Source organism: Lagenorhynchus albirostris, chromosome 19 (genome assembly GCF_949774975.1).
Source record: "Lagenorhynchus albirostris chromosome 19, mLagAlb1.1, whole genome shotgun sequence".
NCBI lineage: Eukaryota > Metazoa > Chordata > Mammalia > Artiodactyla > Delphinidae > Lagenorhynchus > Lagenorhynchus albirostris.
In genome coordinates this window covers 60356649-60379894 of record NC_083113.1, presented here as the reverse complement: position 1 = coordinate 60379894, position 23246 = coordinate 60356649, and the positions used below count along the sequence as shown (strand labels likewise).

Genomic DNA, 23246 nt, shown 5'->3' with positions numbered 1-23246 from the left:
CACTGGTTCTCAGGGTTCCGACCACACTGTGCTTTTCAAGGACAGACAAGAGTTTGGGGTGCTTGTAACTTTATTTGGAAGCAAAAACTTACTGGGTTTGTAGGTTTAGTAAGACTTAGGTTCTCAGGTTTGTTGATAAAAAGGGTACTTTACATTTCATTCTCAAGTGCTTTTATTCGGCCTGTTTATCAACGCAACCCCCGGGGTGGGGGGTCAGGGCTGGCTGTCAGCTGTCCAGCGGGACCTTCCTTCTCATAGCCTCCAGGCACCCGCACCCCAGTTAGCTGCTGGCAAAGACCAAGGGTGGACAGAGGGCTGCTCGGATGGCAGGCTGGTGGCCCCACTGGGAGCTGTGGGACCCCCCAGGGCCCCCTACCCAGAGCTGTGGCGTGCTCCCCTGTGTCTCCCCCAGCTGAACCCCTGGTTGTGAAAGCCAGGGTCCCGCAGTAGCTCAGGCCGTACCCACCTGCCTGAGAACAGTTGCTGAGCTGAGTTTTGGGTGATTATAATTTAAAGGAAGAAGCTACCAGGGAGAGTCTATTTTGAGTTTTCAGGTGGTTTTTGCTGGAAGGATTTTAGCGGCCCCAGAGCCTCCAGGCCACTGTCAGCTCCTCACGCTCTGGCCTGGGGGACCAGCAGAGACAGGTCCCCAAGCAGTAATAGTTTATAACCCATTACATTTTCTCTTTAAGAGTGACTGGAAAATTTTCTTTCTCTGGAGATCCACTTAAGAGAGATTTATAACCTAGGCCTGTAAATTGTTCAGTTAACGAGGAATGTGTTCTTTCCCCATTTAGAATTACTTTAAGGGAACGGAGCACAGGTAGTTTTATGTTGTCAGTGGACCTGTTTTTATTTGCAGCTGTTGGTTTTCCTGTTTTTTTTTTCCTTGATGGGCCTGCTCTCTTCACATCTGACCCCACAGGTAGGTCAGACCCTCTGCCGCCGTGGGCAGGGCAGCGAGCAGCTGGTACGACCCCCCAGGGCACTTGAAACCATGGGTCTCCCCGTCTCCCCCGAGACCTCCTGAGTTAGGGTCTCATGGTGGGGGTGGGGGTGGGTGCACCTGGGACCCTTGTGTCGAAGGCTTTCTCAGGAGAGAAAACCCCAGGCCGTTGGCCTGCCTCTTGGTGTCTTATGTCCAGAGGCCCCAGGTGGACACCTCTTCCTTGCGCACTTGTCAGCTTAGGGTCCTCCTCCTCCTCCTCCTCCTGTGGGTAACAGGCCGCTGGCTCCCTGAAGCCTCTGGACGTCTGTGCCGAGGTCCTGGGGTGTCTGCAGAGGAAGAGGATTTCCTGGCTGCCGCTCTTTCAGTTGACGGAGACGGGTGAGAAATCCGGAGACCGACTGGCCGACCTGTGTCTGTCCTGGTTCCCAGCCCTCTGCCGGGAGCACAGGGGGCGGCAGGGTCAGACTGCGGCCCCGTTCTTTAGTCCTTCTCTTCAGAAGCAACTTTCAGATGGTTAAACATGAGCCTCTCCTTGGGGCTCACTTTGAAAACTCATTTTTGCAAGTTTCTGTTCTTGGTAAGTATGCAGACTCATTTAAGCAAAATAATTTAGTGGAGTATCGAGGATCCCAGGGACCCCGGCCCCCAAGCTCTACTCTGCAGCATGAGGACATCACCCCTGCGTCACCAGGCACACGACGCCCGTGAAGACCCTGACCCTGCAGGGAGGCGCCTGCGTTGCTGACGGAGCCCCTCTGTGTTGCAGATGCCGGCCTGGGGCGCACCCTCCTCCGCCTGGCCCCCGACCACCAGGTCAGGCTGCTGCCGGTCGCCTTCTACAGGTAACCCCCGGGGCCTGCTGGTCAGGGGAGGGGCGGCGGGGCTCCCTTGAGATGGGAAAGGCTGCTCCTCTGCTGCCTGCACCGGCCTCAGTGAGGTCAGTGAGGGCCGGGTCACCTGACATCCGTCTCTGCTTTCAGCCTCCTGTCCTACTTTGACGAGGACGCCCTCCTCCAGGAAGACGCCTTCCTGCACGTTGCTGTTAACATGTACCTGAAGCTCGTGGGCCTCTTCGTGGCTGGGGAGACTGGTGCGGTTTGGACTCTGGCCCACAGTGGGGACCTCCAGGCCCAGGCAGGTGCAGGGCCAGGCCTGTCTCCAGACGGACCCGGGCGGCCAGCTCTCGGGGGCCTGTGCAGCCCCTCCTGGCGCAGCGTGCAGCTGTGGGCACCCTGACCGCGGCTCTGTCTCCTCTGCAGGGCGACCCCGTAAGCCTGATTACAAACGCTCGTCTTTTTCTGCTGCAGTCGATACCTCGGTGCCCGAAAAGGAGCTTCTCAGGCGTGGCAGAGGTAATGCCCAGATGCCCGCCTCGCTGTCTGTCCTTAAGTCCCCGTCACTGTTCACTGTGAGGGTGCCGAACGCCTTCGGGAAAACGAACATGCAGCGTCCAGCACTTGGCATCTCCCCGGGCCCTGGGTGTTTGGGGGCCATGGGCAGCAGCACGGGCCCAGCACACGGGCTTTCTTGCAGCTGCTGGGTGCGAGTGCGGACTGTGACCCGGAAGTGCGTGCCGCCCTCCTCAGCAGGCAGCAGGCCATGCTGGACCCTGACCTCTACCAGGAGCCCCGACTCTTCTGACAGGATCTGTGCAGGGCATAGCCCAACTCCTCGGTAAATAATTTATTACAAGCGTTAACGTGGAGCTCTCCGTTGCCCTGAAAAGTGGGTTACAAAACCTCGACTGCATTAGTGGGGAAGAGGAATCATTTCTTTGAAGTCTGCCTCTGGCCCCAAGTCACTCTGTTTATAGAAGAAACTGCCGGTCCCAGAGCAGAAGCCACAAGGCCCCGTGAGCTGTGTGCTGAGCCCCTGCCACCCAGCACACGGGGTGGAGGCTCGTCGGGGTGCAGAGCTGTGCCGTCAGGCCTGAACCCCCATCACTGCCCACTGAGCTCGGGGGCGGGCGTGCCCTCAGGTAGGCTCAGCCTTCACGGCCTGCCCCGCTGCGGGCCCAGGCGGGGGCTCCGGGGCCTTGTCCGGGGTCTGCGTCAGGGGGTGCACCATGGACATGTGCACGTTGAGGTTGTGAGCCTTCTCGAACCGCCGGCCACACTGGTCGCAGGCAAAGTCCAGCTCCGTCTCGGCCTTGTGCTTGGTCATGTGGTACTTCAGGGATGCCCGCTGCCGGCACTGGAACCCGCAGACTTCGCACCTGGGGGCCGGGGGCAGGTGAGCCAGGGCACCGCTGGTGGGAGAACCCCCCCCAACCCCCCACCCCACTTACTGCAGGGGCTTGGCTCCTGAGTGGCGCATCTGGTGGACCAGGAGGTGCTTCCGCTGCTTGAAGGTCTGCCCACACTCGTCACAGATATAGTTCCGCACCTCTGGGGACCAGAGAGGCAGTGACCACAGGCCCTGACACCCTCCCCTCGGTGCCCAAGTGCCTTACAGGTGCCACAGCTCTGATGCAGAGCCCTCCGGGTCGCCTGAAATTGTCAGCCGGCTGCAGCTTCCTCTCCAGCTGCTGTGTACATTTCACCTGGAGCCTGTTTTCTTGCCCTTTAGGCCGATTTCCTTGAGCACAAATTTTTAGAGGAAGCCAACTCAGCAACGTTGCATAGATGACTGATGACAGCTGCTGCTACTCTTAAGACCCCCCGCCGCGCTGGGCCCTCTGCGGGGTACCCACTGCAAAGGCAATCTTAACGCTCTTGAACAGAACTTGAACCGTCACGCCCCACGCCAGTGGTTCCACTGCTCATCTACCAGTACCTGAACCAGCCTCCCAGGCAGGCTCCTCCCTCACTAGGGGCAACCGTCCCCATAGCACACATCTAGCCTCTTTTGTGTTAAAAACAAAAACTGCTTGCTTGTGGTCACGACCACTGGCATCCAGACTGAGAACAGCTTGACCCAACCCAAGAGAATTACTGTGTTTGTTTGTTAGAGACACAGACAAGAACACTTGGAGCAAAAAAACACAAGGAAAACTGTTTCGCTGTGGAACCAACAAGTAAATGTGCGCCAACAATTAAACGGTCAACTCTGAGTGAAGTAACTCATTTTTACAAAGTTCAAAACAAGAAAAACTCTCTCTTAGGCATAGACACAGATGGAACAAATCTATCTAGAAGGGGGTGCGGTCTGGGAGAGCTGCCTTCTGTGCAGAAGCAGCGACGACGCGCACCAGGCACGTAAGAGTCCAAGGTATGAACGCATGTTCAGAGAGAGAAGGGGGCGCTGGGCCTCACGTGCTGGTGGTGGTGATGACCAGGGCAGGGCACTGTCTTCACTGTGCTTCCTCCCCCAGTTTCTACAACGGATGCGGGTCACTTGTAATCCAAAAAGCACACGTCATCTTCTTAAAGTAGTGATTTAAAAAGACACGACAGTAAACCCACAGAGAGGCACCAGGATTCTTCGGCGCCGGTTTCCCAGGAGGCAGCCCTGTCCACGGGGGCGGGTGGGGGGGACGCACCTGTGTGGATGAGCTTGACGTGGCGCTGCAGGTAGCGGTCGATCATGAACACCTTGTTGCAGCCGGGGTGCGGGCAGGGCCTCTCCCGGACCTCCTCGTGGTGCTCCTTGACGTGCTTCTGCGGGAGGGACCGGGGACCTGAGTGCCTCGGCCTGGCGGACACCCCTGGTCACAGCACGTGCCTCCCTCCCACAGGCCCCGCTCGGCACCCTCCTCTCCCCAGAGGAACAGATCCCAGCACTGCAGGCCTGTCCAGCCTCCCCCCCATCCTCACGGGCCGGGGCCCTCACCTTCATGCCGTCAGCCCCACGGTACACGGCCGTGCAGCCCTGGTGAGGACACTTGTAGATGGTGGGCAGCTCCTCCCTGCAATGCAGAGCACACGTGGAGCTGCGGCCCCGACGGGCTGTGTGGCCCCGACGGGCTGCGCGGCCCCGGCCCCTCACCTCTCACAGCGCGGCTTGCCCTTCCAGCCCGGCTTGGGCCCAGGTTTCTTTCGAATTTTTGGTTCTTCTGACTTCTTGGCTTCTTTGCTTTCACTCTTCTTACCAGAGATCCTGGGGGAAAAAGAGGACACCAGTCAGTGATGTTTCTGATTGTTTGCATATGCGCTGCGGGAGGTGGGTCTCCTCGGGCCTCCAGGGCTAACCTGCTTCAGTCCCCGTGCTGACTGGCTGGCCCTCAAATTGACCCTTGGCCGCCAAAGCTAGAACAGCTCTTCGGGGAGGTGGAGGCGCTGCACTGCCCCCTCGGGACACAGGAGTGGGCCTTCATGACAACTTTCACTCCCTGTCTGAAATATCAACACCATAATTTTGGAGACAGCATGGAAAAAGGTGGGGCAGGGGAGACTCGGGGGTCAGTCCCTCAACAAAACTATCGTTAAGCTAGAAAAGATCAGGATCCACTCTTCTGGAACCTGCTGGGAGGCTCACGGCAGCCAGGAGAGAGCTCTGCGCCCACTGCCGTCCCCCACTCCACAGCCCCTGGGCAGCGGGGACCTTGTCCTCCACACATGGGGTCATGCATTTCAGCCAGTCTCGCAGGCCCCAGAGGACCAGGCCAGACACAGTAACTTCCCCCCGCCCTGTGGTGTCCTTCAAAGACTTAAAGATACATGCACACTTTTCTTTCTAGATCCAGGAGTTTAAGGAAATCTGTCAGGAATAGAAGGAAACTTCTAGGGCCATAGCAACAAGCCCACAGCTGACACCATGCTCGGTGGTCAAAGACTGGAAGCTTTTCCTCTGAGATCAGGAACAGAGAGAGAGGGGGTGGTGGGCCTCACGTGCTGTTGGCGGTGATGACCAAGCAAGAACAAGACAAAGATGCTCATTTTCACCACTTCTCAACAGAACACTGGAAGTCCTAGCCACAGCAAGTAGGCAAAAAAAAAAAAAAGAAAAAGAAAAGGCATCTAAATTAGAAAGGAAAGAAAATTACCTCTTCACGATGTCATGATCTTATATGTAGAAAACCCTAAAGAACCCACACAGAAAAATAATTTCAGCAACATTGCAGGGTAGAAAATCAACACACAAAAACCAGTTCTATCTCTATACACTAACAATGAACAGTCCAAAAAGGAAATTAAGAAAACAATTCATTTTTAATAGCATCAAAAAGAATAAGACACTTAGGAATAAACTTAACCAAGGTGAAAGACTTGTACACTGAAAACTGCAAAATGCTGCTGAAAGAAGTTAAAGACCTAAATAAGTAGATATCTCATACCCATGGATTGTAAAGATGGAAGTTATCCCCCAAAGCAATCTATACATTCAATCCCTATCAAAATCCCAATGGTGTTTTTTACAAAAACAACAACAACAAAAAAAACAAATTTTCACATAGAATTTCAAGGTACACTGAATAACCACACAATTTTGAAAGACAACAAAGCTGGAGAGTTCAAACTTCCTGATTCCAAAATTTACTACAAAGCTACAATAATCAAAACTGTGTGGTACTGGCAAAAAGACAGACATACAGACCAACTGAATAACTGAGCGACCAGAAATAAACCCTTGCAAGTACAATCAACTGATTTGACAAAGGTGCCAAGACCACTCACGGGGGAAAGGACAGTCTTTTCAACAAAAGGTGCTGGGACAACCACAATATCCACATACAAAAGAATGGAGCTGGATCCCTACCTCACACCCTACGTAGAAATTAACTCAAATGGATCAAAGATCTAAAACTAAAATTCTTAGGGGTAAATCCTCTAGGACCTTAGATTTGGGAATGGTTTCTCTTAAATATGACACCAAAAGCACAGCCAACAAAAGTAAAAACAGGTAAATTGGACTTCAAAATAATTTTTTGTGCACCAAAGGGCACTATGAAGAGAGTGAAAAAAGGGAGAATATATACAACTCAATGGCAAAAAAGCAAACAACTCAATTAAAAAGTGGGCAAAGGACTTGAATAGACATTTCTCCAAAGAAGATACAAGCATGTGAAAAGATGCTCTACATCACTCATCACTAGGGAAATGCCAATCAAAATGACGAGATACCACTTCACACCCATTAGGATGACTATTAAAACACACACACACCCAGAAAATAACATATTGGTGAGGATGTGTAGAAATCAGAACCCCTGTACACTGTTAGTAGGAAATGTAGAATGTGCAGCTGCTGTAGAAAACTGTATGGCAGTTCCCCAAAAAGTTCAAAGTACCATATGACCCAAAGAATTGAAAACAGGGTCTCAGATACTTGTTACAACAGTCTTTATACCATGATTCACAATAGCCAAAAAAAGTATAAACAACCAAAATTGACAGATGAATGGATCAACAAAACGTGGTCCATCCATACGATAGAATTTTTTTTTTTTTTTGACCACACCATGCCACATGCAGGATCTTAGTTCCCCGACCAGGGACCAAACCCATGCCCACTGCAGTGGAAGAGTGCAGTCTTAACCACGAGACTGCCAGGGAAGTCCCTTTACAACAGAATATTACTCAAATCATAGAAAGGAATCAAACTGACACATCACAACATGGATGAATTTCAAAAACATCATTCTAAGTGGAAGAAGCCCGTAGCATAAGGACACATAACACGTTATTGCACTTGTACGAAGTCCCCAGAACGGACACCTAGATTAGGAGTTGCCAGGGCCTGTGGGGAGGAGAGGGGAGGTCGTTGCTTCATGGGGACAGAGTTTCTACTTGGGATAGTAAAAGTTTGGAAATAGTGGTGACAGTCACACAACACTGTGAAAGCACTTAAATGCCACCGAGTTGTACACTTTTAAAAATGGTGAAACAGTATATGTTCTTACGTATATTTTACCACAATTGAAAACATAAACAGGGCTTCCCTGGAGGCGCAGTGGTTGAGAGTCTGCCTGCTAATGCAGGGGACACGGGTTCGAGCCCTGGTTTGGGAGGATCCCGCGTGCCACGGAGCGGCTGGGCCCGTGAGCCACAACTACTGAGCCTGCGCTCCGCAGCAGGGGAGGCCGCAATAGTGAGAGGCCCACGCACCGCGACGAAGAGTGGTCCCCGCTTGCCACAACTAGAGAAAGCCCTCGCACAGAAACGAAGACCCAACACAGCAAAAATAAATAAATAAATAAAAAACATAAACAGCTGTCCTCCTCTTTAAACAGTGCATTAACAAGAACCTTCTCAACAACTGTACAGGCTGCTTCTCCTTTTGCCTAATAACTGCTCTTCCGGCCTGGCCACGGTCCTGGCCTCCACCCTCCTCCTCTGCTGTGTGGCTTGGGCACCCAGTCAGAGCTGAACCGTAACCAGTGCTTGCAGAGGATTACACGTTTCTTGAGAGCGGGAGGCTTCAGAGAGCCCACAGGTGTCTCACGTGAGTCCGTGAAGGACGAGGTGTTGAGGTCCCTGCAGACGCAGGAGGACCGTGCTCACAGCGCCCAACTCGGGGCTGCCGGCGCCCTTCCTTCCCATCGCCGCTCAGGCTCCTTCTCTCCCGCTTCCTGCCGGAGCCCTGGCCCCTGCCGCCCGGCTGCGGACCCCGACAGGCACGGCTGCTCAGAGGCCCCACCCTAGGACGTCAGCTGGCACTCACATCATGGCACCTGAGGCCATTAGGGCTGAGCCCAGAGCTTCCGCCAGCCCACTGCCGCCCAGTCCCGCCTCCCACTGGTGACGACCAGGGCAGGGCACTGTCACATACCTTGTGTGGGCCTCTGAACACATACCTTGTGTGTCCTGTCCTACAGCATGTGTCTGTGTGCCCTCCCAGGGGCCTCCTGGAAACCCAGGGACACGGCAGGTGTCCCCGTCCCCACACCAGTGGCCCCAGGCCTGCTGGGCAGCAGGACGTAAGAGGTGGGTTCGTGGAGTTCAGGGTGGGGAGCGGGGGCTCCTGCCGCAGCCCTGGGCGGCACCGTGGAAGCAGGTGTGGTCTCCCCAACCTAGCCCGCCTGACGCCCCCCTTGGCCCCAGGCAGCGTGTGTCCACTCAGGCCTGCTCGAGGGCTCGTGACTCAGCCAGCCCCACACGCTGACTGGGATCTCCTGAGCCGCCTCCTCTCCTGTCTCTCTACCCACACTGCCCACACGGGAGCTTAAAGCAGAAAAGGAAGCCATGCTTTTGCTTCTCTGTTTTGTTTTGTGCTTTCCCGGCTGATGGTGTGGTGCTCCTGAGATTTTGTTCCACGTCAGAGGCCCAGGCTGGGCATCTACTAACTGGAGGTGTTTGGGGTGTTCCTGGGCACAGGGTGACACAAGTGAAAACGGCCTTCTCTGCCACGACCCCATGTTCTAATGGAGAGAGGACACAAAGCCGAGCAGGGGGCAGGCTGCCTCAACGAGGAAGTGGCGTGGCAATCAGAGCCAGAGGCGGACCCGAGAGCAGATGATGAGCCGGGAAAGTGGGGCCGACAGCAGACGCGGGTGGGTGGCGGGGTCACATCCCCAGGGCTCCTCGCACAGCTGGCTGCTGCCCCCCAGGGTGACGCCAGGCCAGGTCCCTGCGCTGAACTGGGCAGGTCCTGCCGGGTCACCCAGAAGCCACACTGTGCCGAGCTTGGGAGGTCAGGCCATCAGAGAAGCAGAAAGCATGTGCTGAGCGAGGCAGACGGGGGCAGCGAGCTTCCGTCCAGTCCCCGCTGCCCCCCAGGGCAGACGCACGTCTCCAGTCACCCACTGGACCCCTCCCACATCCTGTGAGCTTACAGCACCACTGTCCCCCTTACTTCTTTTCTGGGTAGGGCTCAAAGGACTCGTCTGAGGACTGGGTATTCTGCTTCTTATCATTTTCGTCTTCACTCAGGAAGTCTCTAGGAGAGAAGAGAGAACCTTTAGCAAAGCTCTGGGGCCGGTGACGGAGCCAGTGAAACTTCCTGTCTAAAGGCACCCTGTGGATCCCCACACTGCACGTCTTAGCTCTCCTCAGAAGGCCTAAAATTCCCAAGTCTCCTATCCCATCTCCTAACAGCAAGGGCACGCCAGCCAGGGTCACAAGCTGACGATCCCGTGTAAGCCACACTTCTCATCATGACACCAGGACCCCGATCTCCCAAAGAGCCTCTCTACTGGGGCCCGAGGCAGGGGGTGAAGACCCTCACAAGAGGCGGGCTTCTCAGGAAGTGGGCTTTTAGAATGTCACCTCACCCCCATAACTGTGAGCACCTGCCAGGATGAGAGATCAGCTGTCAGTCATCTCAAAGGTCACAAAGGCCAAAGAAACATCTGTACGTCTGTAACCTTTACCCTGAAGTGTGAGTCACTACACAGGCTCTGCTGGGCAGCGGGCAGAGCCCAGCTGCCACACCCCCCGCAGAGAAAGGCCCAAGGCTGGCTGGTGGCTACGGACCAGCCACGGCCTCCTGACCCCGGGGGAGTTCGTGGCACACACGGTGGGGTTCCTCCAGCACCTGGGTCATCCGTCACTGGCACCAAAGTCACGCTGTCCTACTTGTTTGGACAAGAGTGCATCTGCAGTCCAGCCAGAGCTCGCAGGGCAGGGTGGGAAGGCTGGCTGGCGTGCGGCCTCCATCCCGAAAGGTTTGGTCTTGGAGCCCGGGGGGTGGCCCCAGGAGCAAACAGGTGCCCCTTCCAGGAAGGTTTGTCCTCCTGTAGGAAGCCTCCACCCCCACGTCACCAACACATCATGATAGAGGCCAGAGGCTGGCTTCTGTTCTAGTAATGTCTGGGGCTGGCTCAAAACTCAGGCCTTGGAGGGCGAGACAAGCGGCAGCAGCAAAGGACCAGCCAGAGGACCATCTGAGCAGAGTAACTTCCATACCACCCTGGCCAGGCCCCCTGCAGCTCCATCAGGTCTGCGGTGCCCCGGAGACCCAGGAGCCCCCAGTCAGGAACGGAAGCCTAGAAGCACCCCCCGCCGCTCCCCTCCTCCCAACAGAGAAAGCGGGGAGGCCGGCCGAGACCCAGGCTGCCGGCCCCGGGATGGCGGCGTTTGGTTTCCAAGGAGGAATTTTAGGCTATGTAAACCCGCTCTTCTCTCACCCCTCAGAAAGGTCACTGAACTCGTCTTTTACCCGATCATCCGAGGTTGGAGAGGAAACCTGCTTCTCACCCAACTGCCCTGAGAAACAAAGAACAAGACTCCAGTCACCCGTCACCCCCAGACAGCCAGGGGTGCTCCCCGCAAGGACGATGGGGAGCCTGGGGTCCCCCTGCCTCCAAGTCACTCACCTCCCAACCCATCCCGCACATGGGGGTGGCCCCAGCGCCAGGCCACCCCCATGTCCAGCCAACAGTAGCAACACCAGCAAGCCCAGCCCCTCCCCAGGGGTTCGGATCCAGCCGCTTTGGGATGGGATGCCTTGTACTTTGTGGATGTTTTGGGACATTTAAAAAAATCACTGTTGTCCAAGTACTGCAGACACACAGTTTAGAAACGCAAGCAGTTCTAAGAACCGTGCAGCACAAGTCTCTCCCCTCCAACACCAGCGTCGCCCTCACTCTGAGCCGTCCGGTGGCTGAGGGTCAGCACACGGGGCAGCCTGGTGCCCACACGGCAACAGGCGCCCACATGGAGGCCGAGGGACGCGGTCGGAAGCCAGCCTGGCCCTCCGAACACGACGTCTGCGAACAGCTGCGCCCAACCCCCAGTGCCGTGGGATCGGGCCCCGAAGGAGGGGCCGCCCAGAGCAGCCTGTCCACACTGGTCCCACTGGGCGCTGGCTGAGGCCCAGGGAGTGACCTGCAGCTGGCTCAGGACAGCCTCAGACACCAACCGCCGTCGGGCCCCACGAGGCCCCCGTCCTCTTCCACCCTCTGTGCCCTGGGCCCATGCAGGCTTAGAGGAAGCCTGGAGGGCAGACGAGTGTGCCGTCACAGAAAGCGCTGGAACAGGGCCCTCGGCCTCTGTGCCGTCAGATGGCCGTGAGGCGGCCCCCGGCATTACCCTGGCCCCTCCAGGCACGACACCGCAGCCACCGCCCCAACACACGCTTCCTGGCGAGGGCTCTGCCTGGCCCAGGACTAGGAATCCTGGTCAGACAGCCCAGAGGCGCCTCCTACCTGGGGCCCCGCTTTGGGGGAGGCTTGGCTGAGGCGGGGGGCCCGGCCCAGGCCCCACCGGGTCGCCATCTGAAGGAGGCCGGGCTGTGTCCGTGCTGGGCAGCGTCTCGGTCTCGGCCCCGGCGGCGATCGCTCTGCCCTGGGAGCTCCTTGGGGCAGCCCCGCTGGGGCTGGACCCCCGATGCCGGGGGAGCCCTGGGGCTAAATCCTTGTCCCACGTCCGCCTGACGCCCAAGGTGCCGTCCAGCAAGAGGGCCCCGCAGCTGGAGTCGGCGTCCATGGTGTAGTCGTGCCCTCGGTCACAGCCCCACACGGCCCGGACGATGCCACAGTACTCGGAGGACAGGGTCCTCTGGAGGCTGGGCAGGGCCCCGCAGCCGGCCGCGTGTCCGTGCACCCACCCCACCAAGCCACGCAGGCCCTGGGGGCTCGAAGCGATCAGGTCCACTGAGGAGAGGCAGAGACGCCAGCCCATGGCCGGTGAGCACGCGCACCTCCCACCCCGCCCACCCCGCGCCCCACCCCGGGGGTGCACTCACCCACACACGCTCCGCCCTCCTCCGCCCCCGTCCGAGGCTGCACACCGACCCTGCAAAGGAGCAGCGCCGCCCACTGAGAGCAGGAGTGGGCCCGGCCGCTCCGCGTGCAGTCTGAGCCCTCTCCTCCGAGGCCGCCCGCCGGGCCCCCCGCCCACACACCCGTCGCACTGGTGCTCAGGAGCGTCTGCCTCACCCGCCATGATGGGCTCCCCTTGCGGAGGTTCCCACCCGGGCCGCCCTGTGCCCATGCGGCCCGCTTGTGGGGTCTCCTGCACGCCCCCAGCGAACGAGGGAGGGCGCCTACTTTGCACAAGGCTTCCGGCGGCCCGTGGGGGGGACGTTGACTCTCTGCAGGAAAGACGTGAGGAGGCCGTGGCACTGGTAGAACTGGGCGTGGCAGCTCTTGCAGACAAACTGGGACAGAGCCGGGTCCTGGTGGACGGCCACCCCCAGGAGGCGCTGGAAGTCCCGGACAAAAACACGGTCCCCAGGGGCCGGTCTTTCTGCGCTCTCCCCAGGCGCCCTGCCAGAGATGCTGCGGAGACTCCGGGAGGAGAACTTCCCGTGACAGAGGCGACAGTGCCCCATGGCCAGGGCCCGGGCCGTTCCTGGGCAAGCACAGGAAATATGAAGTCAGGCATGCAAGACAGCTCCCAGGGGAGGTGAGGCCCACACTCCGCCAGCCTCCCAGCTCCTGGAGCGGGGCCTACCCAGACATGCCCCTTAAACACAGGCGCAGGTCTGGGCCAAAGGCAGGCCTCTGGCTCCGGTCTCCCAGGCGAATACACAGCCTTTGGGGAGAATGGCCAGTGGAGGGCCTTCTGGGCTAGAAAACCTTTCAAAGAATTCTAAATGCCTCCAAAACAAGACCAGTTTTTTGTTTGTTTTTTTTTTGGCTCTGTTGGGTCTTTGTTGCTGTGCGCGGCATTCTCTAGTTGCAGCGAGCCGGGGGCGGCTCTCCGTTGCGGTGCGCGGGCTCTAGGCACACAGGCTTCGGAAATTGTGACACGTGGCCTTAGTAGTTGTGGCTTGCGGGCTCTAGAGCACAGGCTCAGTAGTTGTGGCACAAGAGCTGAGTTGCTCTGCAGCTTGTGGGATCTTCCCGGACCAGGGCTCAAACCTGTGTCCCCTGCTTTGGCAGGCAGATTCTTAACCGCTGTGCCACCAGGGAAGCCCAACAAGGCCAGTATTACTCTGATACTAAAACCAGACAAGGACACAACAAGAAAAGAAAATTACAGGCCAATATATCTAATGAACGTAGATGTAAAAATTTTCAACAAAATAACAGCAAACTGAATTCAACAATTAATTTAAAAGATCGTGGAGACTTCCCTGGTGATCCAGTGGTTAAGAATCCGCCTTCCAATGCAGGGCACACGGGTTCGATCCCTGGTTGGGGAACTAAGATCCCACGTGCCATGGGGCAACTAAGCCCGCACACCACAACTACTGAGCCCAGCGCCACACGCTCAGAGCCCACACGCTCTGAAGCCCACGCGCCACAACTACAGAGTCCATGCACTCTGGAGCCTGCATGCCACAACTAGAGAGAAGCCCGCGCATCGCAATGAAATATCCCGTGTGCCACAACCAAGACCCGATGCAACCAAAAAATATATAAATAAAATAAATAAATAAATAAGTAAATAAAAGATCATGCACAATGATCAGTTGGGATTTATTCCAGGGATGCAAGGCTGGCTCAACCTCCCCAAACCAATCCATGTGACACACATTAACAAAGTAAAAAATAAAAATCATACAATCATCTCAATAAATGCAGAAGAAATGTTTCACAAAATTCAACATCCATTCACGATAAAAACCTTAATAAATTGTGTACAGACAGAAAGTACCACAACATAATAAAAGCCATATATGACAAGCCCAGAGCTAACATCATACTCAATGGTGAAGAGCTAAAAGCTTTCCTCTAAGACCAGGAACAAAGCAAGGATGCCCACTCTCACCATTTTTATTCAACATAGTACTGGAAGTCCTGGCCAGAGCAATTAGACAAGAAAAATAAAAACCACCCAAATCATAAAGAAAGAAGTAAAACAACCTCTATTTGCACATGATATTATATATAGAAAACTCTGTAAGACCGCACCAAAAAAACTGTTAGAATAAACAAAGTCAGTGAAGTTGTAGAATATAAAACCAGTATACAAAAATCGGCTGACTTTTAAATACTCACAAACTATTAAAAATTAAGAAAACAACCACATTTATAATTGTGTCAAAAAGAATAAAATCCTTAGGAATAAATTTAACCAAGGAGGTGAAAGACCTGTACACTGACAACTATAAGACACTGAAGAAAGAAACTGAAAACACAAATAAAGACAGTCCATGCTCGTGGGTTGGAAGAATAAATATTGCTAAAATGTTTACACTCCCCAAAGCCATCTACAAATTTAAAGCAACCCCTATCAAAATCCCACTGGTATTTTTCACAAAAATACAACAATCTTAAAATTTATATGGAACCAAAAAAAAAACCAAAAAACAAACCATGAATAGCCAAAGCAATCCTGAGAAACAAGAACAAAGCTGGAGACAACATTTCAAACTATATGGAGGCATGATCACAGAGGCATGACTTCAAACTATACTACAAAGCTACAGTAATCAAAACAGTACAGTGTTAACATAAAAATAGACATGTAAGCTAATAAAACAGAATAGAGAGCCCAGAAATAAATTCATGTGTACAGAGCCAGTTAGTTTACAACAAATGAGCCAAGAACATACAATGGGGAAAGGACAGTCTCTTCAATAAATGGTGCTGGGACTGGGAGATTGGGATTGACATATATACACTAATATGTATAAAATGGATAACTAATAAGAACCTGCTGTATAAAAAAATAAAATTCAAAAAAAAAAATGGTGTTGGGAAAACTGGACAGCCAGATGCAAAACAATGAAACTAGACCACCACCTTATACCATACTCAAGATAAACTCAAATGTATTACAGGTTTCAAAGACCTGAAAGCATAAAACTCCTTCATAGAAGAAAACATAAAGGTAAGTTCCTTGACATGGGTCTTGGAGATGACTTTTTGGATTGACACCAAAAGCAAAGGTAACAAAAGCAAAAATAAACAAATGGGCCTATGTCAAACTAAAAAGCTTCTGCACAGCAAAGGAAACCACCAACAAAATGAAAAGGCAACCTACTGAATAGGAAAAACAGTTTGCCAATCATGTATCTGATAAGGGGTTAATAACCAAAATATGTAAAGAACTCATACAACACTATAATAAGAGCACAAATAATCTGATTTTAAAAATGAGCAGAGGATCTGAAGAGACCTCTTCCCAAAGAAGGCATAGATAACCAACAGGTGCGCGGAAAGGTGCGCAACATCACTAATCATCAGAGAAATGCAAATTAAAACCACAATGAGATATCACTCCCACCTGTCAGAATGGCCATCACCAAAAAGTCAAGTAATAACAAGTGTCGGTGAGGGTGTGGAGGAAAGCGAACCCTTGCGCACTGTTGATGGGAATGTAGATTGGTGCAGCCACTATGGAAACAGTATAGAGGTTCCTCAAAAAGTTAAAAACAGAACTACTACACGGTCCAGCAATTCTAGTGCTGGGTGTTTATCCTAAGGAAATGAAAACACTAACTTGAAAAGATATATGCACCCCTGTACTCACTGCAGCATTATTTATAACTGCCAAGGTATGGGAACAACCAAAGTGTCCACCAACGGGTAAATGTTTAAAGAAACTGTGGTACATATACACAAAGGAATATTTACTCAGCCACGAAAAGGTGAGAATATTCTGCCATTTCCAACAACATGGATGGACCTTAATGGCATTACACCAAGTGAAGTAAGTCAGATGGAGGAAGATGAATACCATATGATCTTACTAATACGTAGAATCTAAAGAAAGAAAAAATCCTGAACTAATAGTTACAGAAAACATATTAGTGGTTGCCAGAGAAGGGGAGTGGGGTGGTGAGTGAAAGGCATGAAATGGTCAGAAGGTACCGACTTCCAGTTATAAGTCCTGGCATGTGCTACACAGTACGGTAACTACAGATACTTCAGCACAATACTGCGTTGTATATTTGAAAATTGCTGAGATCTTAAAAGTAGATCCTAAAAGTTCTCATCTTAGAGAACTTAGAAGGGAAAACAACTTCTAAGTACAAGTGGTGATGGATGTTACCTAGTACACCTGAAACCAATATCATGTTATGTGCCAATTATACCTCAAAAAATTGCCCCCCCCCCAAAAATAATAATAAAAAAGAAAGTATGAGTAAATAAATAAATGCCTCCACAGCTATGGCACTTCATAAACTAAGCTGGAAACTTCATTCCTCTTCACATCACCCTCCTGCGACCAGAACTGAAAGAGCACGTCCATGCTCTGCTTCTCCGGGGGTCTCCGGTCTGCAAGTGCAGATGATGCCACCTCCCTCTCTGCCCCGGGGGAGGACTACATGAGAGAAGCGTGAAGTCCTTCTCGAGGGGGCAAAGGCATTACACGAAGGCAAAGTGCATATTAACGCCCATACCGCCTGCCAGGAGGGGGCCCCGGCACTCCTACACTTAACCCTCTTAAACCCTCTTAGTTCTGTTTTAACGAAGAGGAAGCTGAGGCCCAGACCAGATGAAGCCATTATCCGAAGAGCACAGGGCAAAACCACGACTGAAACCCAGGCCTGCCCGACAGACCGCAGGACTTGAGCACTAATTACTCAGTGAGCTCAGAGTCGGCGCCGAAGGGACAGCTGTCTTGCGAAACATCACCCAGCGCAGCTGCGGCGTCCGCCGCGGAGACCGCCTCGCTCCCTCCAGGCGGGGAGGCCTAGTCCGCTTTCTGAGCAGCCAAGGCACCCTGGGCCAGGTTGTCGCGGGGGGCGGGGGCGAGCGGGTGGTCTCGGGGGGCCGGGGAGTCACGGCGGGCCAGTGCTCCCCGGGGGCCGGGTGGTCGCGGAGAGACGGGTGTTCATGGGGGGCTGGGTAGTCACCGGGAGCCGGGGGGGGGGTCGCGGGGGCACTCGGCGGTCACGAGGGGCCCCCGCCCGCCGCCCCTCGAGCCCGAACGGCAGGACCCACCTGCCTCGTCGGCGCCGTCCTCGCCCGCGTCCGCGCAGGCCCGCGTCGGGCCCCAGCCCAGCCGCGCAGCCACCAAAGCCGCCGCCTCGGCCACGTCGGGACCGCTGCGGGACGGGCGGCCCCGGGGCCGGCCGCCGCCACAGCTGCCGCCACCGGAGCTCCCGCGCTGCCCGGACACCCCGGGCGACAGGAAGCGCCCAAGCCGGTCCCGCTTCATCGCTGTGGCGGCGGCTTGAGCTCGGCCCCGGAGCTCCGCCCCGTCCGATTCCGTTCGGCCCCGCTCGGCTCCGCCCGGCCCCGCCCGGCCCTGCTCGGCCCGGCGCTCCGCCCCGTTCCTCCTCGCTCGGCCCCGCTCGGCCCCGCTCGGCCCCGCTCGGTTAGCCGGGCCAAGAGGCAGGGCTAGGTGTTGCTCTGCCCGGAGCCTCTCGTCCGCTAGGTTGAACTGTGCTCGCTCGTTCAGTTCGACTCCGCCGTTCGGCTCCGCAGGACTCACTGGCAGCGGGGCGGGGCGATGAGGGAGGGGCGGGGCGAGTGATGGGGGCGAGGAGGGTGAGGAAACAGGGATTGGACGGATTGACAGCGGGAGGGGAGTGGCGAGGAAAGGGAGGAGGGGATGGGAGAAGCGTAGCGAGGAGGGGCGGGGCAATGAGGGGAGGAGCGGACTGAGGAGGGGAGGGGCGGAGTGAGGAGGGCAGGGCAGCACGGCACGACGAGGGCAAGGGGCGGGGGCGTACGCGGTTGACCTGTCACCGACAAGGAGTGATGGCATCGGTAGTTGCACTTACACTGTCGTGGCAACTGCGGGAGGAGGTTATTTGAGAGTTCCGTCCCCCCCACCTCCGCCCCTTCGGCTCCAGAAGCGGAGCGCGCCGCGCGTCGGGAGGCAGGGCTGCCGGAAGTGGCCTCACGTCGGTACCGCCTTTTCCGGCGGTCCGGGGCTCGGGCGGCACCTGCGCCCGCGCACGCCGCGTTCCGGTATGCGGGCCGCCCGCCCCGCCCCTCGGCCGCCACGGCCTACCCCGCCGGCGCCATGGCCGCTGCGGTCGGGGACGGCGCGGTGAAACCGCTTCAATGCGCCATGAAGCTGGCCAACGGGGCCATCGAGCTGGACACCGGCAACCGGCCCCGGGTGAGGCGGGCGGGGCGAGGCGGGGGCGGTAGCCGACCCGCGGCCAGCCCGGTGGGCGTGGGCGAGGGCGGGGCTGCGGGGTGGGCGCCTCCAGGCCTCTCCGAAGGCTCCGGGGCGCGGGCTCGGGCTTCGGCCGTGACCTTGGACAGCTCCCGCGGGCTCCTGCCCTCAGTTTTCCCGTCTGTTCATTAAGTCGGGAATATGAGAAGAGGTGTTTTCATTTGTGAAGGGGACTCAGGAGGGTCCGTGAAGCAGCCCTCCGAAGTGTATCTGGCAGACAATCCCGTGCGTTTGTATAGTTTGGGGGCGGGCCCTGTAGCTTTAGTCAGATTCCCGAAGGGGACGGTATCCGTAAGAGGTTAGCTGCGGCTTTCCAGTCGCCTTCAGCGCTTGTTTGGAAGGAAATGCCGGCGGGGGAGGGGTGTGGCTTGTCTCCAAGAACTGGTGTTAATCCTAAGGGTGGCGACCGCATGGAAAAGCCGGCTGAGTCACACCGGGCCGCCCAAGGAGGGGAGGAGGCCGCGGGTGCCTCCGAAAGGCATTCCGGTCTTCCATCCGCTGCCTTCCCCAAGTCGGGATCCTAGGGCAGCAAATGCCCCCACAAGTCAGAAATCCTTCCCGGAACCCATTTTATCCTTATCTGAGGTGTAGACTTAAAGGTGGGTAATTTGAGAACTGGGATGCAGCAAAACAAACAAAAAGCAAAGCACCATGCTATGGTTCCGAACGCCCTGCGCTCTATCAGGGAGCCCTGAACAGGATGGCAGGGTCACCCTTTTGAAAATACTGACATTCTAGTGTCAGACTGCTGCGTGCCCAGGGAATACTTACTCTGGGGTTCGGGAAAGGATTTCCCAGAACTCCGAGTCAGAAAGTCATTCTGAGATTTACAACACACTCCCTGATTCACCTTCCAAGAAATATTTTTCTAAAGCCACTGAGTGAATGGCCCCTGAGTTACACAGGCAGAGAACTTGTTGCATAGAGTGGAAAATGGCAGCACCTGCCAAGGCTCCTTACCCTGGCCCACTGACAGAACCTCCGTTCCTTCCTGTACTGGAGAGAAAGGCAGTGATGCCAGCTTCAAGTCTAGAGAAGAGGGGTACTCTCCATGCCCCAGCAGAGCCGTTACCAGTGAAGCGGCTCGGCCACTGCAGGTGTATCTCACAGATAAGCAGGCACCACTGTTCCTGTGTTTCCACAAGGGCACCGAGCAGGCATGATGGAATTATGCGCCTCTACTGGCCTGACCGCTGCCATTTCTCTTCCCTGGGCACAGGAGGCATATACAGAATACCTGAGGAGCGTCCACTACATCTCCCAGGTGCTGCTAGAAGAAGTGGAGACCTCCAAAGGTACAGCTCCTCCCAGGCCGGGCAGACCGTGGACAGCTTAGCCTTTGATGGGGCCCAGGGCCCCAGGCCTGGGGGTGTCCTGTGTCTTGCCTGCCGGGCCATTAGTCGCAGGTGGACGGCTGAGCGCTCAGTAAGCATGAGCGCAGCAGGGAGCAGGAGGGGCCGGCTGCCGTGACTGAGGGGATGGAGATGGGCTGGGACGTGACCAAAGACTGGACGCTGAACCTCAGTCCAGGGACGAGTGAGCTGCACGATGGTTGAGGGCTGGGGGCAGCATCCCAGCAGAGGGCGCTGCAAAGGCCCTGAGGCGAGAGGGTTCCAGACACAAGAAGGGTGGGCAGGCTGGAGAGGGGAAGGTGCAGTTGGGGCCGGCCGGCCCTTGGGATGGGCCTGGGGTTGTTCTGGCACGAGGTGAAGCTCGCGGAGGCTTTGTGGGGAGAGGCCGGCATGGGAGCAGGTCCTCCAGGAGGCTCCCACAGTGAGGACAGCAGTGGTGGGACTGCCTGGAGGTGGAAGGAGTGAAGCGCTTGGGGCATGTCCTCTAAAGATGGGCCTCACCAGACATTCTAAGCGGACAGTGAGCTGCCCGGGGTTGGGGGGGGCCAGGGAGCACAGGAGGCAGTGCGGGAGGTGGCAGGAGCAGACATGAGGGAGGAATTGAGGTCTCTGTCGGGAGCACATTCTGCTCGAGGTGTCCAGCAGCCCGACAGTAGTCAGGGAGAGGTGGGAGTCTCCACCCTGGGGAGCTAGGGAGCTCAGCAGAGCTCTGGGCACTGGGAGGAGGGCACGGTGGGAGCAGCCGCGAGGGGCCGTCCTAGAGGAGAGACCTGCGAGGTCAGGGAGCCCTCAGAGAAGGGCAGGACTGAGTGGGTGAGGGCCACTGCAATGGGAGCAACGTGGCTGAATGAGGGTGTGGTGAGGGTCTGGCCGTCACGGGAGCGGGGGTGGATCAGGTCTGGTGGGGTCCAGGGGAGAGTGTCAGGTGGCAGCTCCTACACCGTGAGTTTGCTGATAGGAGCGATTCCCAGAGGGAGTGCAGAACAGAAGTCCTCTAGCTGCACCAGGGGTGAGCTTGGACACAGCCAGGGGGCGGGAGATGGGTTTTGAAACTGTTTCTGTGAAACAGCCGTACTGACTGCAGGGCCCACCTGGAGGAGGGGCTGTAACTAAAGTGAAGCCGCCAGTGAGGAGATAAGGCCCAGTTAGTTATAGAGAAGGCTCTGATGGTCCAGGCGAGAGGACAGGACAGCCACACACAGGGCCAGGAGGTAAACCCAGGGCAGATGGTCAGAGATGAGGAGGAAGTGGGCTCTCCTTTGTTTCTATCCCAGCAAGAATCTGACTAGTGATAGAGGTGATGGTGACCACCCTTCTTGTCGCTTGCTCCCCAGAAGCTGGGGAGACTGTGACCCCTGACACCTCGAAGATGCTGAAGCTGGCTGAGCAGTGTCTGGAGAGGGCCCAGTCGACAGCTGCCAAACTTGGTGGGTGTCCGGCAGAAAGCTTTCTTAGGACATCCCCACCCCCCAAGTCTGCATCTCTCTTTTTTTTTTAATTAATTAATTAATTTTTTGGCCACGTTGGGTCTTCATTGCTGTGCACACGCTTTCTCTAGTTGCAGTGGGTGGGGGCTACTCTCTGTTGCAGTGCGCGGACTTCTCATTGCAGTGGCTTCTCTTTGTTGCGGAGCACAGACTCTAGGCACACAGGCTCAGTAGTTGTGGCTCGCGGGCCTTAGAGCGCAGGCTCAGTAGTCGTGGCACATGGGTTTAGTTGCTCCACAGCACATGGGATCTTCCCGGACCAGGGCTCAAACCCGTGTCCCCTGCATTGGCAGGCGGATTCTTAACCACTGAGCCACCAGGGAAGTCCCAAGTCTGCATCTCCTTTGTGGAATGTCAGGCCCCCGTGCAGACCCTTGGCTACGTATGTCTTACAGGGAAAACATGCCTGAGGCCAGCCATGCCTGTGGTTGCCCCCGTCCCCTCTCCTACCAGCCGACACCGCCGGGTGTACTCAGATGAGGGAGGGAAGCTCTCTCCATTTCTGCCGCCTGAGATCTTCCAGAAGCTTCAGGCTGTAGAGTCACAAAGCTCTAAGAAGTAAGATGGGTCAGAACAGAAGGTGGGCTAAGCCTGGGTTTAGAGGCAAAGTGAGCTAACCATGGTGGATTTAGTCAGAAGGGATCCCAGAATGGAAATACCTGCTGCGTGGCAGAAACAAATGCAAATTGTCTCTGGAGCAAAGCACCTTCAACTTTCATAAAATGAGTGGTACATAGTCAAAGATAACCAAGCACAGAAAGAATCAAGAAACTGTAAATGAGAGGTAGCAGAAACAGACCTGCAAAGTCTTCAGGTAGAGTTATGAGACACAGATTATAATACAAACACGCTTTCTGTATTTAGAGAAATAAAAAGCAAGTTTGAAAACACCTGCAGGGAACAAGAAGCTATAAAATCTGACTTATAATAGGGGTCAAATAGAATTTATAATAGGGGTCAAATAAGAACCAAGTAGAAACAAAAATACTGAAATTATTTTTAAACACTAATCAGAAACGACAACAAATTATATCCTCCTGTAAACATACACACATGCACACAAAAAGAAGGGGACAAGTTTAAAACAGCAGAGTAGACCCAGCTGAAGACAGAATTAGAGAATTGGATAAAAGGTTAAAAGATACCCTGCATGGCTCACACACACAAAAAGACATGGAAGGTCTAAGGGGTTATTGGAATTCCAAAGAAAGATGAAAAAGAAAATGCGAGAGGAGCGTTACTTGAGGAGATGAAAGCAATTTTCTAGAACTGGTGAAAGACACTGAGACACAGATGCCAGAATCCCAGCAGGATAAGCAAGAGGATGGGCTCTTCCTGCTGCTGCTGCCAGGCCTTGAGCCACAGCTACACCCTGTCTCTCCAAGTGCAGTTCTGGGGCAGGGCCAGGCACCAGACTTCCATCTCAGTATAGTCTTGTGTCCCCACGACTTACCTCCTCCCACCCATGAAAGCAGGAAGACGTGGGACCATAAGTTTTGATGGTGAGGGGGCTGTTGGTGGCTGTTACCAAGTAGCTGTGAAACACCCCCCACCCCTACCCCTCTTTCATGGGTTGCAAACTAATCTAGCTGTTTGGCTCACATGGTGCCTTCACAGGGTTTCATGCTGTTAATAAACACATGTGACTGGTGTGCATAAAGGTCTG

At 55.2% G+C, this 23246-nt stretch overlaps 3 protein-coding genes across 26 annotated transcripts in view; 2 read left to right on the top strand and 1 right to left on the bottom strand.

The window, feature by feature from the left end:
* The window catches only part of FANCA (FA complementation group A), a 50787-nt gene extending 47083 nt beyond the window's left edge, over positions 1 to 3704 (top strand). The window contains exons 38-44 of the mRNA XM_060131428.1: positions 863 to 925; positions 1225 to 1327; positions 1716 to 1791; positions 1930 to 2083; positions 2209 to 2301; positions 2483 to 2623; positions 3518 to 3704. Of these exons, the coding sequence (XP_059987411.1) occupies positions 863 to 925; positions 1225 to 1327; positions 1716 to 1791; positions 1930 to 2083; positions 2209 to 2301; positions 2483 to 2590 (597 nt within the window). The 3' untranslated portion in view covers positions 2591 to 2623; positions 3518 to 3704. The remainder of the gene's footprint in view (positions 1 to 862; positions 926 to 1224; positions 1328 to 1715; positions 1792 to 1929; positions 2084 to 2208; positions 2302 to 2482; positions 2624 to 3517) is intronic.
* ZNF276 (zinc finger protein 276) lies at positions 53 to 17769 on the bottom strand. Of its 3 annotated transcripts, XM_060131414.1 has the most exons (11): positions 17553 to 17769; positions 12759 to 13062; positions 12455 to 12504; positions 11916 to 12362; positions 10896 to 10974; positions 9623 to 9706; positions 4877 to 4987; positions 4721 to 4796; positions 4431 to 4548; positions 3237 to 3336; positions 53 to 3164 (listed from the first exon to the last, which is right to left on the bottom strand). In XM_060131414.1, exons 1-11 carry the CDS (start codon positions 17767 to 17769, stop codon positions 2924 to 2926), a joined length of 1827 nt encoding a protein of 608 aa, XP_059987397.1. In that variant the 3' UTR covers positions 53 to 2923. The 3 variants fall into 3 exon arrangements, with proteins under 3 accessions (XP_059987397.1, XP_059987396.1, XP_059987395.1); XM_060131413.1 differs by lacking the exons at positions 12455 to 12504; positions 17553 to 17769 and adding an exon at positions 13964 to 14531 and having other exon boundaries at positions 12759 to 13925; XM_060131412.1 differs by lacking the exons at positions 12455 to 12504; positions 17553 to 17769 and having other exon boundaries at positions 12759 to 14531.
* Positions 17102 to 23246, top strand: part of VPS9D1 (VPS9 domain containing 1) — a 13983-nt gene continuing 7838 nt past the window's right edge. For 5 of the 22 annotated variants that reach the window (XR_009537154.1, XR_009537155.1, XM_060131399.1 and 2 more), the window contains exons 1-4: positions 18293 to 18681; positions 19961 to 20036; positions 21428 to 21520; positions 21976 to 22138. Coding sequence is in view for 18 of the 22 variants with exons in the window: in XM_060131399.1 (XP_059987382.1) it covers positions 18583 to 18681; positions 19961 to 20036; positions 21428 to 21520; positions 21976 to 22138 (431 nt within the window). In the remaining 4 variants the exon portion in view is untranslated. Of the gene's footprint in view, positions 17341 to 18290; positions 18682 to 18856; positions 19341 to 19960; positions 20037 to 21427; positions 21521 to 21975; positions 22139 to 23246 lie in introns of those variants that run through there. The other 17 variants (XR_009537153.1, XM_060131391.1, XM_060131394.1 and 14 more) reach the window with 11 other exon arrangements.

Bases quoted from the DNA above. Each gene is read 5' to 3' on its own strand.
- ZNF276 (XM_060131414.1), bottom strand. From the start codon at position 17,769: ATGAAGCGGGACCGGCTTGGGCGCTTCCTGTCGCCCGGGGTGTCCGGG. The intron at 12,505-12,758 runs GTAGGCGCCCTC...GCTCCTTTGCAG, and splicing joins CGCCGGAAGCCTTGTGCAAA to GGTCGGTGTGCAGCCTCGGA. The intron at 12,363-12,454 runs GTGAGTGCACCC...GCCTCTCCTCAG, and splicing joins GGAGGGCGGAGCGTGTGTGG to TGGACCTGATCGCTTCGAGC.